General features: G+C 36.9%; 2 protein-coding genes across 2 annotated transcripts; one reads left to right on the forward strand and one right to left on the reverse strand.

Annotated features, from left to right (window-relative positions):
• Positions 1 to 7,481: 7,481 nt before the first annotated feature.
• Positions 7,482 to 10,302, forward strand: LOC129241048 (N-acetylgalactosaminyltransferase 6). The gene is given in 3 exon segments (XM_054877186.1): positions 7,482 to 7,854; positions 7,919 to 8,687; positions 8,762 to 10,302. Coding segments are annotated over 3 exon segments (1,800 nt in total). The 5' UTR covers positions 7,482 to 7,489; the 3' UTR covers positions 9,428 to 10,302.
• A 1,885-nt stretch (positions 10,303 to 12,187) lies between these two features.
• Positions 12,188 to 14,884, reverse strand: LOC129242489 (glycoprotein-N-acetylgalactosamine 3-beta-galactosyltransferase 1-like). The gene is made up of 4 exons (XM_054879151.1): positions 14,357 to 14,884; positions 13,252 to 13,348; positions 12,546 to 12,821; positions 12,188 to 12,482 (listed from the first exon to the last, which is right to left on the reverse strand). The coding sequence occupies exons 1-4, from the start codon at positions 14,803 to 14,805 to the stop codon at positions 12,306 to 12,308; spliced, it is 999 nt and encodes a 332-aa protein (XP_054735126.1). The 5' UTR covers positions 14,806 to 14,884; the 3' UTR covers positions 12,188 to 12,305.
• Positions 14,885 to 16,536: the final 1,652 nt, after the last annotated feature.

A 16,536-nucleotide genomic window follows, 5' to 3' on the forward strand; every position in this document is an offset into this window, starting at 1 on the left:
ACCTTGCGGAGTACCTCTGCATGCATATTTGGTGACGCTCGCATCGTTCCACTCCGCTCTTATCTTTCTGCTAGCTAATACCTGCCTTATCCATAGATAAACTGCGGTTGCACATTAAGTGACTCTATGCTATTTAAAATAGCATCTTTTGTCACGTTGTTAAAGGCCCCTGATATATCTAGAAATACTCCTAGAGCATACTCCTTATATTCTAACGCCTTTTCTATGTTTAGTACAAGTGAGTGAAGTGCAGTTTCAGTAGATCTGCCTTTAGTGTAAGCATGCTGCGCCTTGGATAATTCGTCCGGCGCAATTGTGTCTCTAATGTATGTATCTAGAATCTTCTCTGACGTTTTCAGGAGAATTGAGGTCAGATTAATGGGCCTGTATTGCTTTGAGTATAGAGGGTTGGTTTTTCCTACTTTTGGAATAAACACAACTCTCGCTTCTCTCCACAATATAGGAACGTAGCTGAACCTCAGGCATCCCTTGAATATCGTTCTTAACAATGGTACCACAAGATGGCTTACCTTTTGGAGCATGGCTGGGAAGATTCCATCCAGTCCTGGCGATTTATATGGGTCGAAACTTTGTATAGCCCATTCTATTTTGTTGGTTGTAATTACGTTCGTCGAGATTTCGTGCACAATATATCCTCTAGGTTCGAGATCTGCAGTGTCCGCACACCCTGGAAAATGTGTACTGACTAGGTCTTCTAGAGAGTCCTCACAGCTGTCAGCCCATTCCCCGTTAATTTTTCGTATTGTTCTTGGCATAGACGGATTCTTGGATAACAGTTTCCTAAGTCTAGCCACATCGTTAGTGCTTTCCATACTGCTACAGAAGTCTTTCGAAGATTCTCTCTTGGCTTTACGTATCTCTTTCTTGTATACTTTTAGTAGATCCTTATACTCTTTCCAACAGAACTCATTGCCAGCAACTTTGGCTAACCTATAGAATTCATGTACTCTACGTCTTTGTGCTCCTAATTCCCTGTTCCACCAAGGAGGCTTCACCTTGCGTCTATTACGTGTTGGAGGGCAGGATCTTTTAAAGGCTTTGACAAGAGTAGTTGCAAACAATTCAACCCCTTTTTCAAGCGCGACGTGTGACTTGTATTTCCGAGGTATCATTGGTGTTTTTAATAGTATATCCCTATACAAGTCCCAGTTCGTATTCTTAGGATTTCTAAAGGATGTAAGCTTGTTTTTTGAGCGGAATATAACCTGAAAGCTTATGTATCTCTGATCAAAGAATGAGGGCCTACTCAACACTTCCCATTCCTGAACCATAACATGCCTGCTTGTGTAGAGTGTTAAATCGAGTACATTTTTCGAGGTTGGTCCCACATATGCTATTTCTAGGCTACTCTGAAGAATATAGGTAAATAGTGACTCACCTCGATCGTTTATGTCTGCACTTCCCCAGACCGTGTGATGTGCATTTGCGTCCGTTCCTACCACCAGAGCATGCTTCTTTCTGGCAGCTGTTTCTACCAGCTTTCGAAGTTCCGTCTGTGGTGCTTTTTCATCATGTGGCATATAGCAGGACCCAAAGAAGCGTCTCATCCTTGCAGCCCTCCAGCGCCACCACTGTCAGATCGTCTGAAGCGGGATTATGATCAATATAAGAACATATACTTTTTTTGACCATTATCGCTGTCCTTACCTTATTTTTTACAATCGGGATGTATGTGTTGTAGTTGTGTGACTTTAGACCGGAGACTATGTTGCCCGATGCTATCCATGGTTCCTGGACTAGAGCCACATCGTAGCCGACTCCCTCTATGTGCAAACTAATATAACAGAAATGAAATTTATTTAGTCAATGGTATTTCCCTTTTCCCCTTGGCAATAAAGTCGCACTCTGCGCCAGAGCCGTCAAATTATCGTTTTCTTTTCCAAAGCGACCAGGTGAATGCGTAGCATTTTCTGCCTTCTACAAAAAAACCAAATGTGAACGCGGTTGAACTGATTTTTTTTATCATTATATTCAGTACTAAATATATAGTGTAGTATAAAGGGTGTTTTTTTAGAGGTTAGGTTTTCAAGATGAAATAAAACGTATATAATTTAATGTTATGGCCAAGAATTTAGCTTTATTATAAAGATAAGGGTTTGCCATTATGTTTTAAAAATGATTTCGGGCAAGTGGCCACCGCGGCTGGCTCGAATAAATTCCAGCCGAGAGGCCCAATTTTCGACCACTTTTTGCAGCAATTGGGGCCGTATGTCAGCAATAACGCGCCGAATATTCTCTTCCAAGACGTCAATCGTCTCGGGCTTATCTGCGTAGACAAGCGATTTCACATAGCCCCACAAGAAATAGTCCAGCGGTGTTATATCGCATGATCTTGGAGGCCACGCCACAGGTCCACGGCGCGAGATAATGCGCTCACCAAAAGTTTCCTTCAATAAATCGATTGTTGCGTTGGCTGTATGACATGTAGCGCCGTCTTGTTGGAACCAAAGGTCGTCCACATCAACATCGCCCAATTCAGGCACGAAAAAGTCATTAATCATGGCTCTATAGCGCTCTCCATTGACTGTAACATTATGGCCGGCTTCATTTTTAAAGAAATATGGACCAATGCTTCCCTCTGCCCATAGAGCACACCAAACAGTGACTTTTTGAGGATGTAACGGCGTCTCAGCAATGGCTTGTGGATTATGTTCACTCCAAATGCGACAATTTTGCTTATTGACATACCCATTCAACCAAAAGTGAGCTTCATCGCTGAACAAAATTTTCTTCGATGCGTCGCGCGAACCGAACCATTATTTTCGTAATAAATTTGCACGATTTGCAAACGTTGTTCAGATATTATATAAGTCTATTCATTATGAAATGGCAAACCAAACTGAGCATAAATCAAGTGACAGCTGTCAAAAAGACCATCTACGAAAAAAGTAGTGCCAACTTGAAAACCTAACCTCTAAAAAAAACACCCTTTATATTCCATTTGATACTAAATTTATATAATTTGAAATACGCAACATTCTCACAGGGCGTATGACAATATTTTCGTAATGTGATATTTTTTTCGAGGAAAGAAAATAAAATATTTTCCAAGCATGAACCAAATCGAATCATAAATGCAGTTTTTTAGTATGGGTACATAAACCGATACCAGTGCCTTACATATCCAGGTTATTCAAAAAAATTATTCGTATATAAATAATGTACAGCTCATACTAAACTTCTTCGTTCAATAAGTTTTGGGGTTCGATAAGAAAACCACAATTTTATGGTTTGAAACAGACTTTATTGTTCAGTATAGTCTCCCTAAATATCAACACACTTGTTCCAACGAAATTCCATTTTAAGGCTGCAAAATACGCTTCCACAGCTGTTATAACCTAATCATTTTATGAAAAACGCTTTCCATGCATGCATTTTCTGGGGCTTGGAAACAGCTGGAAGTCGCTAGGGATCATATCTGGTGAATACGGTGGATGCTTCGACAATTCGAACTTTAATTCATGGATTTTAGCCATTGTCAAAATGCTCTTGTGACACGGTGCATCGTCCTAATGAAAAAAAAAATTCTTTCGCAAACTGGGTCTTTTTTCATGACTTTTTTCTTTCAGCTTGTCTAAAACGTTACAATAATATGCAGAACCTATTGTTTTACCAGATTGAAAGTAATCCACAAACAAAAACCTGATGCTGACACCTTCTTGAACACGAACTCGTTTCGGAGCCGAAGAACTAATTTGACACCACTATTTAGCTTCTTGTTTTCATTTAGGATCATGGTGATAGACCCAAGACTCTACCATAGTGACGAATCGACGCACAAAATCCACTTCGTCCTTTACCACTTCGCTCTAAATGTTGCTGAGAAAGTCACATTCGAATGTGTTTTTGTTTCATTCTTAGCGAACGCGGCACCCATTGCGCACACAGCTTCCAGGAATCCAATACTTCAGTGAAAATATTGCTTACACTGCCCAATGAGATGCCCAGGGCTTCTACTAATTCAGCTAGTCGACGATTTTCCAATACGATATTCTGTATTTTTTCTCCGATTGTTGTTACTGTTTTTGGACGGCTGTAGACTAATTTCACCGATTTTTGTTTTCAGCCCGATTGTGGTTTTTACATATTTGAAAAGATTGACGTTTACTTAGATTTGTGTAAAAATTTCAAGCAAATCAGGCGAGAACTGAAGGAGTTATACAACTTTGACTAAGAGGATTTAGCGAGGGAAAGTAGATGCTTTGGCGTGGATCTTCTTCAAGGCTTGTACGACCACGTTTAAGTTCAGCAGTCCATCTTTCTATTGTATGAATTATTGGCGAAAAGTCGGGATACACTTTCAAAATTCGTGCATAAATTTCCTTTGCTTTTAAACCGTCCAAAAATGAAAATTCAATCACTGCACGATACTTGATTTTTTCCATTGTAGAACATACTGTGACACTTCGAAACTAAATAGCTTGTGAACTAAGAATGAATTCACAGATTAAAATGAAACTTCAGAATGGTTCATATGAAGAGTCTACTAACATAAACATAAACATAACAAACCCATTTATTTTTAGTTAGTTGCTATGTTCTCTGAATATGAACTAAAACGGACCATAAATGCGAATTTCTATAAATATCTTCACACCAGTGCCTCCTAGCGTGTCCAAGCTTGCTTGTGAAGCCTCCCAGGCATACTCAAAAGAGCTCAAGGAAGGGTTTATTAATGCATATAAATGTATTCTACAAAAGCACAATAGTACAGAATTTATACAAGATGGCGCAAGATTAATTATCCAATTTTGTTTTTGATCAACTTTTTCACTAAATAAAACAAATTATTTTGAGTGATTGAGAGATTTAGTTAGACTTTAAACGCGCCATTGCTTGTTAAGTTTCTACACTGCAGTGCTTAGTTCACAAGTGCCAAATATGATTGACGTATGACGCCACTTGCAAAAATTATAAATTTTCCGGTGGCGTGATACATTTTGCGTCGCCAAGTGAAGGGCTTTCCAATAACAGGTGTTATTTTGAATAGCCCGCTATTTCGGTAGATGCCACTTTTGAAGCTGACATTTTTTGATATTTGACAAGTAGATACTACGCCATTAATAAAGTGGAACGATACACGATTAAACAACGCATTGAAATTATTAAAATGGTGAAAATTTGGCAGAGACGGTTCGTGAAACCCGAACATTTTTGGGTCATCGTGAATCACCTTTTCGGACCGCAATACAGAAATTGGTGAAAAAATTCGAGCTGTTGGGACAAGTTAGTGATGTGAAGCCGAAAATATTACTGATGCTTTCCATTTCAATTCAACCGGGCTATTCGGGTCATGTTCTTCGATTTCGATGTAACTCAAATATGTTGCTCTCTGGTCAAAATAATGAGACACGTATTTTTTTGTTCGCCCGAAAAAAAATTTTTTCAAGAGTTATCGGCAATTTTGTTTTTCGGCTCAAAATCGATTTTTTTTAATTATATAAGAAATTTTTTAAATGCCCATAACTTAGTCAAAAATGGACCGATTTTAATAATTGTGGGTTCAAAATGATCGTAATTACTTACAGGAGTGACTTAATGTAGAAACAATTGCAAAAAAGTAGTTGAACATTTTTTATTTAGCAAAAAAGAAAAAAAAAATTGAGATTTTTTCGAAATTCAATATTTCAAAAAGTGTATTTGTTTTTTTTTATAACTTTTTCCAAATCAAGAGGACACCTCAAACTTCAATTGAGCTGAATGCCCAGTAGCTAAAATGAGTTATTTTTGAGTAATGAATTTTTGAGTAAAAAACCTGTTTCGCACTTTTTGTTTTTTCGAAAATATAAAATGTTCAACTACTTGTTTGCAATTGTTTCTACATGAAGTCGTTCGTGTAAGTAATGACGATTATTTTGAACCCAGAATCATTAAAATCGGTTCAGTAAGTTAAGAGTAAGTTATGGGCATTTAAAAAAAAAAAAATCTTATATAATGAAAAAAATCGATTTTGAACCGAGGAACAAAATTGCCGATAAATCTTCAAAAAAAAATTTTTCGGGCGAACAAAAAAGTACGTGTCTCATTATTTTGACCAGAGAGCAACATATTTGAGTTATATCGAAATCGAAGAACATGACCCGAATAGCCCGGTTGAATTGAAATGGAAAGCATCTGTATTAGAATTTTTTTTAAATGCCCATAACTTAGTCGAAAATGAACCGATTTTAATGATTCTGGGTTCAAAATGATCGCCATTACTTACACGAATGACTTCATGTAGAAACAATTGCAAAAAAGTAGTTGAACATTTTTTATTTTCGAAAAAACAAAAAGTGCGAAACAGATTTTTTACTCAAAAATTCATTACTCAAAAATAACTCATTTTAGTTACTGGGCATTCAGCTCAATTGATTTTTCCTCTTGATTTAGAAAAAGTTATAAAAAAAACAAAATACACTTTTTGAAATATTGAATTTCGAAAAAATCTCAATTTTTTTCTTTTTTGCTAAATAAAAAATTTTCAACTACTTTTTTGCAATTGTTTCTACATTAAGTCACTCCGGTAAGTAATAAGGATCGTTTTGAACGCACAATTATTAAAATCGGTTCATTTTTGACTAAGTTATGGGCATTTAAAAAAAAAATTTCTTATATAATTAAAAAAAATCGATTTTGAGCCGAAAAACAAAATTGCCGATAACTCTTGAAACAAATTTTTTTCGGGCGAACAAAAAAATACGTGTCTCATTATTTTGACCAGAGAGCAACATATTTGAGTTACATCGAAATCGAAGAACATGACCCGAATAGCCCGGTTGAATTGAAATGGAAAGCATCTACTGTTGTAGTCTCTTTGCTGTTGCGTTGAAATGCAAGAAAATGATTCGGAATTCCATCGAAAAATCATTTGGAGTGATGAGGCCGATTTCCATCTCGGTGGCTTCGTCAACAAGCAAAATTGTCGGACCTGGGGCTCAGAAAATCCAAGAGTTATTGTTGAAAAGCGGCGGAGTCATTTTTTTTTCGAAAATGAAGCTGGAGCAACAGTTACGGTGAATGGATTGCGCTATCGAGAGATGATTCACGATTTTTTATGGCCGGAATTGGATGGTATTGATCTGGACAACGTTTATTTTCAACAATACGGCGCTACGTGCCACACAAGTAACATGCATATTATATTGCAAGTCCATATTTGAATTGTTTCTACGTGAGATTATAAGCTTCCTAATTAAATGTATTAACGCCTAAAAGCGCACAAAGAATATGGAGGGAATCCATATATCACCCATAGGAAAAGCTTTTGCAATATTCACCACACCGCGATCGTGAATATTCGCTGCAAATAGCTTAAGTAATACTAATTAATAAATGAGCTCATTTGTATTTGGTTTAATGCGCACATACATACTTGAATAGCGAATGCGCGTTAGCGAGTAACCGAAGCTGAAAAACCACTTTTTGCTGCTGAAAAGGTGCAGGTGGAGCTAAATTCAGCCAGTTGCTCGCAAGCGTTGCCAACGTAATGCGCATCGTACTGCCTGCTATGCGCTTCAAACTCAACAAAAGGCGCATTTCAATTGGACTTCTCCTACTTTGCTTAATTTTCATTGCCTTTCATCAGCTCATTGCACGCAAAAATGCAGCAAAAGAAATGCACAGGCAAAGAAATAAAGAAGTTGACGCACAACTGCGCGATTGGCACGACTACGCAGCTATGTCACGCGATGCTGAGCGTAACGGAGCGGGAGAGCAGGGCCAGCCAGCGGTCTTAGCAAATATGTAATACAAAGATGCGGTAGCATCCAGTTTGAGCGTTTACGGTTTCAATGCTCTGCTATCTGAGCAAATTTCATTGGAGCGCGCGTTGCCTGACGTGCGCCATTTGAGGTGGATACGAGGTGAAAAAGAGCTTCAATTATTCACATATAAATGGTTTATTTATTTCTAGCAGTTGTCGCGCACAAACCTACCACAGACACCTGCCTGCCGCAAGCATAATTCTGGTACACCACAATGAACATGCATCGGTGGTGCTGCGTGCACTGCACAGCCTTTGGAACCGTACACCTCACGAATTATTGCATGAGATTATATTTGTGGACGACTACAGCACTCAACCGCCTTTTGGTGCCTCACTTGAACAACAGCTGATTGTGAAATTTAGCACGAAACTGAAAATACTCAAACTAACCGCACACTTTGGGTTGATACGCGCGCGAATTGCTGGAGCCCGCATGGCAACCGGTGCCGTGTTGGTATTTTTGGACGCGCATGTGGAAGCTGCTTACAACTGGTTGCCACCGTTGTTGCAACCAATATTCGAGAATCCCCGCACCAGCACCACGCCCATTATAGATACTATTAATTATAACACTTTTGAATATGTCAGGTCGTCGCCTACGCGTGGTGGATTCGATTGGAGTTTCAATTATGTACAGCTGCCGGTGCTGGCTGAAGAGCGCATGACGCTGCCGGCGCCGCACAATAATCCAGTGATGAATGGCGGTCTCTTTGCAATTGAGGCGAAATTTTTCTGGCATTTGGGCGCCTACGACGAGGGTTTGGATGTGTGGGGTGCAGAGCAATTTGAACTTAGCTTCAAAATTTGGATGTGCGGCGGTCGCATATTGGAAGTGCCTTGTTCGCGCCTGGGTCATCTATACCGTGACGGGGCGTTTCACATCAAATATACCAACCGTACAGATGATTTCATATCGAAGGTGGGTCCACGTCATTTGAATTAATAAATCCGCAGACATTTGCATGTCTATAAATTTCGCAACTCCTTTCATAGAATTACAAACGCGTCGCATCTGTTTGGTTAGATGAATACCAGGACGCATTATATGCGCACATGCCCAAGCTTATGGTGATCGACGCGGGTGATGTGAGCGCGCGTCGCGCTTTACGAGAGGAGCTTAAGTGCAAGACTTTTAAATGGTATCTCGAGACCATTGCTCCAGACTTGTTGCAGGCTTATCCACCAATTGAGCCACCAGACTATGCGTTTGGTGCATTGCAAAGCGTTGTAGCACCACACCTTTGTCTGGACTCGCTGCAGCTTTCGGCACGTCAACCGATTGGCGATCTGCGCTCTTGTTCGCCTGACTTGAAACACCCATACAACACGCAACATTGGCAGCTTACCTTTCGTCGCGATCTCCGCCAGCCAAATGGCAATTGCCTGGAAGTGCAGTCGTGGGCACAAGGTGCGCCAGTTTGGCTGTGGCCATGCCACCATCAAGGTGGCAATCAATTTTGGTATTACGACCAGCAAACACAGTTGCTGATGCAAGGGGAAACGGAGGCAGAGCGCATGTGCTTAGAGGCGAATGTAACGGCACGTCGAGTGTCAATGAACGACTGTGATTTTGCCAATTTGAACATGAAATGGAATTTCGGATTTGTCAACAAAACAATGATGGCCACATTTTTCAAGGGATTAAGAACAAGCGAATAGGAGAGTTAACAAAATTTGAAATTCAGTTGGGGAGATACCGACTTAAAAATCGCTCATTGCTCTGTGAAAATCGTATTCTAGGGATCAAAATAAGAAACTTTGCCGAAGGAACCATACCTCTAAAACGAATTCTGATGTCCCCCAATTTAAAAATATCACCATTTTTGGCCTTTACATGAAAAAATCAGCTAAATGGCTATGTTTTTTCTTTATTTTTATTTGTTTATAATAATATTTATTTTTTCTCTTAAGAAATTTATTTAGTCAGAACATATGTAAATAAAAAAATTAATTTAAGTAAGTTATAGAAAAGAAACTAAAAAGTTCGACCCAAATTGGGGGACATCAGAATTCGTTTTAGAGGTATGGTTCCTTCGGCAAAGTTTCTTATTTTGATCCCTAGAATATGATTTTCACAGAGCAATGGGCGATTTTTTTGCCTCCCCACAAATCGACCCGGCCTAATACGCACATATGTTTGTAGTCATGAAATTTATCTTTTTCCTTGTTCACTCCTCTCGGGAGTATAGGGCCTGGACAAGACATTTGTCTTGCGTTGGTTACGTTTTCTATTTGATTTCCGACAGGGTAGGTGATTAGTCTGCCAGTCCTGTCATGAAAATAGTGATAACTTTAAGTATTTCTGACCACATAAGGCTGTGCAGAAGTTCTCTGCTGTACTTTTCAGACAGAAATTTACTGAAGCATTATTTAAATATTTATTTAATATTCTATGTATGTATGTATTTGCATGTATATCAGTGGTGTCTTATCCATGAGGTGGTCGGCTCGGTGCACCAAGACTTGAAGGGTACCAAATGATTTAATTATAATAGTTGAGTTTTGAAAATTAGATATTAAAGAGTACTAAAAATTTAATACAAAAAAAAAAAATAATAATAATAAAATCATAGTGAAACTAAAACCAAAACATTAACTTGTGATTTTGAGTACTTTTTCTTTAGTACTTTTTTCCTCTGAAATAAAAAGCAGCTTTTCCAAGAGGACATCACGGATTTATTAAGCAGCTCAAGATGGCTGGCACAGGGGGAAAATTATAACCCCTACATTGTTTCATGTGAAAAACTCATCTGCCATTTCGGGGTCGGTAACAATTTTAGAATTCTGCATTTTGTAGGACTACATCAAAACGCATTTCATAAAGTGGAGAGCTGAGTAAATTTGAAAAAACTATGTTTCGCGTGACTGGGGTACCCAATTTTTTTGTTGAAAACTTAAACATCATTTACAACATTTTTATTGTTTTCCAAAACTTGTTGGCTATTAATTTTAATAACTTTACATACATACATACAGCGGTCAAAAGAACTATTCGACATTAGAGTAATTTTTTAAAATTGAATGAATAAAATTAAATGATTGAAGATAACGTTGTGTAATAAGTATTTCAGAATATACCGTTATAAAATTAACCAATATTTCACATTTTAACACTCAGTCATCTTTTTGGATAAGACCGTAAAAAGTATTCGACAACCGTTGTTTTTCCTTTATAGTGAATATGTATTTTGTATTATTTGTTGTTGTTGTTGGTAAAAATGCCGTTAGAATTCTTGTTTATTATTTACAAGTATTTTTTACTCATTTTTGTAAAAGTGATCACGAAGATGGGGCGTACAGCAAAGAAACTTCTCTAGATGTAAGAAATTTAATAACACGTCATACATACAAAAATTCAAGACAGAAAACACTGTGATAAACAAGGAAAGGACTGGCCGACCTCGGAAGCTTAAGGAAATAGATGAACGGCGAATCGGGCGAGAAGTAAGAAAAGATCCGAAAAGTAATGCCACGGTTTTGGCAAAATTGGCTGAGAAGCACATAGGCGTATCTGTTACTTCCCAAACAATAAGAAATGTGCTAAGAAAACATGACTTCCATTCGCGATCAGCCAGAAAGAAGCCACACATTTCGAAGAAAAATAGGAAGATAGGATTAGACTTTGCGAAGGAACACGTAAATAAGCCCATTGAGTTTTGAATGGATATAATTTTTGCCGACGAAAGTAACTATAACCTTTTTGGATGTTATGGCAAAGTTCTAGTGTATCGCAAGCCTAACACAAAATTGGAAGAAAAAATATGGTACCAACGGTGAAACATGGTGGAGGTGGTGTTATGGTATGGAGATGCATGGCGCCATCAGGAGTTGGCAATTTAGCATTTTTGATGGGATCATGGACCACCGAAAATATATTGATCTTCTAAAGCAAAATTTACAGCCAACCGCAGAAAAATTGGGTCTGTCAAGTAGATTTAAATGCTATCAGGACAATGACCCCAAGCATAGCGCGATTAATACAAAGCTTTGGCTGCTCTATAATTGTCCAAAAATAATAAAAACGCCGCCACAGTCTCCAGATCTTGACTCAATTGAACACCTTTCGAGTCATTTGGAAAAAAAAATCCGAAATCGCAAGTTCTCAAACAAGAACCAGAAGAAAGTCATCCTGCAGGAGGAATGGAGCCAAATTGACCCAGAATATACCCAAACATTGGTCAAATCTATGCCAGATCGTTTGAGAGAGGTCATACGCCGACAGGGAAAAGCAACTCGCTACTAAAGTTGTAGTATCATTAATACATTTTAAAAATATTACCAATGTCGAATACTTTCTTTGCTTGCTTCTTGTTATTTATTTTTTAAGTCATGAATTTTTTTACATTTTTGTTTTGAACTCTCATTTTTTGTATTGAATATTACATTTTGGTTCCTTAATAAGTTAAGTTTAAGTTCCTTTTGTTAAGTTTAACATTTAACAGTTTTTTATTGACAAAATAATAAACTTTATTACTTATGTCGACTGTTTTGTTTGTTTTTTTGACCGCTGTACATGCATATATAGGTCTCTTTGAATTTAATTGCTGTGCGTCACTGATGGCGTACCATTTATAAAATGTGTTGTACCATTTTGAGGTAGCACTTTTCTTCCGAAAATTCTCATTTTATATATATAATAATACAAGCAGAGCATTGTTGGTGGATTTACATTGTAAAAAGAAATTACTTCCCTCGACAATTCTCTCGTAATGGCCTGTAATCAAGCAAAATATTTTTTTTTTTTAATAATTTTGTACAATATAAAGAAATTACTCACATTGATTTCGTAATACGAACGAGTTGAATACCATTCCTGCATATCCGGTTCCAGGTCTACCAGATATTGCTCGGGATTGAATGGCAAAAACCGCTGGCGCCCCATGGCGTCGCGACTGTCACCGGCAACAACGCCCACATTTCGTAGGCATCTGCTCAATTCTTCATCATCGTAGGGACTATCGTCCAGGTAACATAGACTTGAATTTGTGAAGCCATTGGTAACGAGGCGACGCAATGCTTCGCGGCTGAAGACATTACCGCCATGCATGTACGTCTAAAATAGAAAGAAATTTGGGCGCATGCACTGGGTAAACCAAAATTATAATTTTATGTCTAAGCAGCTCGAAGGAAGAAAGCCGTAATTCCATTTATTTAAATTATTTAATTAGTCTAAGTGATCGACTATCTTCATTTTGTATATGATAGTAAATAAATAAAAAATCTAAATATTTGTAAGGCTCTTTACAAACTTAAACCAAGGTTGATATTCATTCGGAACAGCAATCGTAAAATTTTGAGTCTTAGACGTGGAAAGAGTGGAAATTTGACGTGATTTTGTTATGATTTTATTCGATAAAAGCGTCCGGCGATTATACAAAATTAAAATTCAGTTACTTTTGTGTGTTTTTTTACGTTATGATTATAAAACTTTGCCACCTCTCTGGAACATTTTTGAAACAGTTTGTGGTTGTTAATATATTTACCTGGTTTTCGTTATTCTTCATTTTGCACCCAAAACTAATTGGTTCATCGGAGGAGTAGGGTTGAAGCAGCTTGCGTAGGTTTTCCAAAATTACGAAGCTGTCAAAGGAGAGAAGGCAAAAGAGTTGTGTTTGAAAAAAATAAATAAAAAAAAATTCTTGAAATCAAAAATAATAATAAACAACATGCAGCGCAATTCAAACTGAGTTCAAATGTCTAATCTTTTACTAAAACTCTACCAAAGGCGAATTCATTAAGGCAGGTCGTACAGCGCAAAAATCTCAAGGCTCTTTTTCGACTTATAAATAACTCATTTGTAGGTAGGAGATAGGTTTTCTTTATGAGCTTTACGACGACATATACATGGCGCAGCGAATAAAGATCCAGAGTCTTCGTTGCTTACGTCATGTCATCTAAATGGATACAAATGCTCCGCCTCTAAAAGTATTCGATGCGGTATTAACGGATGGTAGCAGAGGAATAGAAAGGCCTCCTTGCCGTTAGAAAGATCAGGAGGTGGAGAAGAACTTGGCTTAACTTGTGTGTCCAACTGGCTCCGGTTAGCAACAGAAAGAAACAGCTGGCGCACTTTGATAAACTCGGCCAATATTGCGTAAGCGGTTGTGGCATTAGTCAAGAAGAAGAAGTGCCAATATTTGCGGGCAATAGTGTCCGGAACAAAGAAAATAATTAAGGAGTGTCAAATCGCATAGTCGTTCGTCGTGAGATGATCCAGTAGTCAAATTTCACCATTTCGCCAGTCACCATTTCGAGCGTTGACATGTTTCGCTTATATGTCATGTAGCGCCGTCTAGTTGGAACCACAGCTCGTATATGTCGATTTTGTTAAGCTCTGGACACAGTAGGTCCATCAACATTGCTCTATACCGAGTATCAGTGCCGGTAACCGAAATTGGAACTGTAACAACTTTCATGGCTCTCTGGTTACTCTTTAATTCGCTAATCTACTTCCCGTCAGTAAGTCTCTCCTGCAAATCATCTATTTCGAGGTTTCATTAAAACCATTCAAAATTGACTACATTTCAATTTTTTTCTATCTGCAACATCTGCAAACACATACAGAGCACGTAGGCCCTTTGCACTTACTTATCATCATTTACTTTCAGCAGCCAATCCATTTCGTCAGCATAATATCGATACACGTAGCCGAGGCTAATTAACATGGCTCCCCAACGGTAGCGATTCTTGATGACCAACGGCTCCAAAACTGGATGTATTGAATTACTCACGAATAGATAACGATCACAATTCCTAATCCACGTACTTTGGCCATAAATCGCAATGTAATCATGTCGTTCAACGCTGGTGAAAATTAGGCAAAAGATGCGTGGCCGAGAAACATTGGTTGCGTTCGATGGAGAGTCTTTATCAGCAGTACTTCGCTTTAGATTAAATAAGCGCGTGTAATCGGCTTGAATTACGCTAAGGCAAAACCAAAAAGTAACTAAGAGTTTGAGTAAAATTTTCAAGCTGATAAAAAAGTCTCTAAAACACAACCGAAATATCGATTCACACTTTTGCCGGTTTTTTGTCATTTCTTTCCTGCACCGCTGCTCTTGAAGTAATGAGGTGATGCGTCTAAGTGATGGTTACCGGTGATTGAACGCGAGTTTTGTAGTTTCTTATCAATGAACTCATATTACAAATGAAATTATGATTTCCTGCAATTACTTTTGCAATGCTGGCGAAGATGGCAGTTGAGATACTGCCAGATGTGCGAATGAAATGGTTTCGAGCGGACTTGTCAAGTTGTACAATTTGGGAAAGTAAATGCTGTGGCGGTCACACTATGCTTGCAAAACACATCTCGAAATTAACTTTTTCTTATTTGCAAAAAGTGTTTTGTGGGTAAACTTTGTGATAACTGTTTAGCCAATCACTTTGAAATTATAAGTAAATTTTGACTGTGCGATTGGAGGTGTTTTGTTGTTTCTTAATACACGAAGTGACATTTCGATCGATTTGGAAACGGACGTAATATGCGCGACAGATTTGCATAGATTTTTCACTGGATCACTGTACGTATTTGAGCATAACTTGACAAGTTCTGAAAATTGCAATATAAAACTGTGAGGGATTACTGAATATAGTTTCAGCTATGAATGAAAAAAATAAATAAATAAATAAGTAAAACATCTGAAGTGGTGTTTTTCAAATATGACAAAAAAGTGGTTCTCCCAAAAATTTTGAAGAGTAAAATTAACTTTTTTTATACATATTTTAATACAAAAAACTATATATAATTTATAGAATAAATAAATATAAAAAATACTTATAAAATTAAAATAAAAAAAATAATCATAAAATTAAATCTAAATTATATTATATAAAATTTATATCAGTACAAAAATAAAATTTATATAAAAAATTAAATAAAATTATGCAAATGTTAAAAAGAAACAAAAAATTTTCATTGTATATTTCACTTTAAAAAACTATTTACCAAAATTTTCATAAAAAAACGAATTTATTGTTTAATATATTTAATCCCATAAAAAAATTATGGAAATGGTTAAAAGAAACGTTATTACACTCTAAAAGTGTATTTTTTTAAACATCATAAAAAAGTGTTTTCCCAAAAATTTTGAATAAAAATTAAAACTATTTCCAAAAAACAAAAAAATCAAATAACAAAAAATAAAATTTGTTTTCAAAACACAAAAAAAAAAAATAAAATGACAAAAAATAAAATTTGTTTTCAAAATTTTTTCGATATGTATTATTATTAATGGGTTGGTGTCGAAATCTGTATGTACAAAATTCTAAAAACAAAATTCTGCTTTTTAAAATTCTGCTTTTTAAAATTCTGCTTTTTAAAATTCTGCTTTTTTAAAATTCTGCTTTCTAAAATTCTGCTTTCAAAATTCTGTATTACAAAATTCTGTATTACAAAATTCTGTATTAAAATATAATGTAGCGTAGAACTTCTTTTCGCGTGGGCGGCCGTCGGCCGCGCTTCAAAAAAATAACCCTCATCAGTCCAACTCCGGCTACGCAATCCACAGTATTTTTGCGTAGAACTCTTCTAAAAAACGTACCGCTGCGAAGAATTATTAAGAAAAGAGATGAATTAAGTCCCACTACATGTTTAAAAAGAATTCCAAAAAATATTGTAATTGGCTAAACTAAAATATTGTTATCGCTTAAACATATACATACGTGTATTTATGGAATAAATGTTTATTTTGTTACTTCTTGTATGACGAAAATCACAAAACTTGAATAAAGCAGAATTTTTCGCACTAAACATGCAGAATCCTCAAAAA

The sequence above is a fragment of the Anastrepha obliqua genome, chromosome 3 (genome assembly GCF_027943255.1).
Source record: "Anastrepha obliqua isolate idAnaObli1 chromosome 3, idAnaObli1_1.0, whole genome shotgun sequence".
NCBI lineage: Eukaryota > Metazoa > Arthropoda > Insecta > Diptera > Tephritidae > Anastrepha > Anastrepha obliqua.

Bases quoted from the DNA above. Each gene is read 5' to 3' on its own strand.
- LOC129242489 (XM_054879151.1), bottom strand. From the start codon at position 14,805: ATGACAAAAAACCGGCAAAAGTGTGAATCGATATTTCGGTTGTGTTTT. The intron at 13,349-14,356 runs GTAAGTGCAAAG...CTCCTTTGACAG, and splicing joins CTGAAAGTAAATGATGATAA to CTTCGTAATTTTGGAAAACC. The intron at 12,483-12,545 runs GTGAGTAATTTC...GCTTGATTACAG, and splicing joins GTTCGTATTACGAAATCAAT to GCCATTACGAGAGAATTGTC.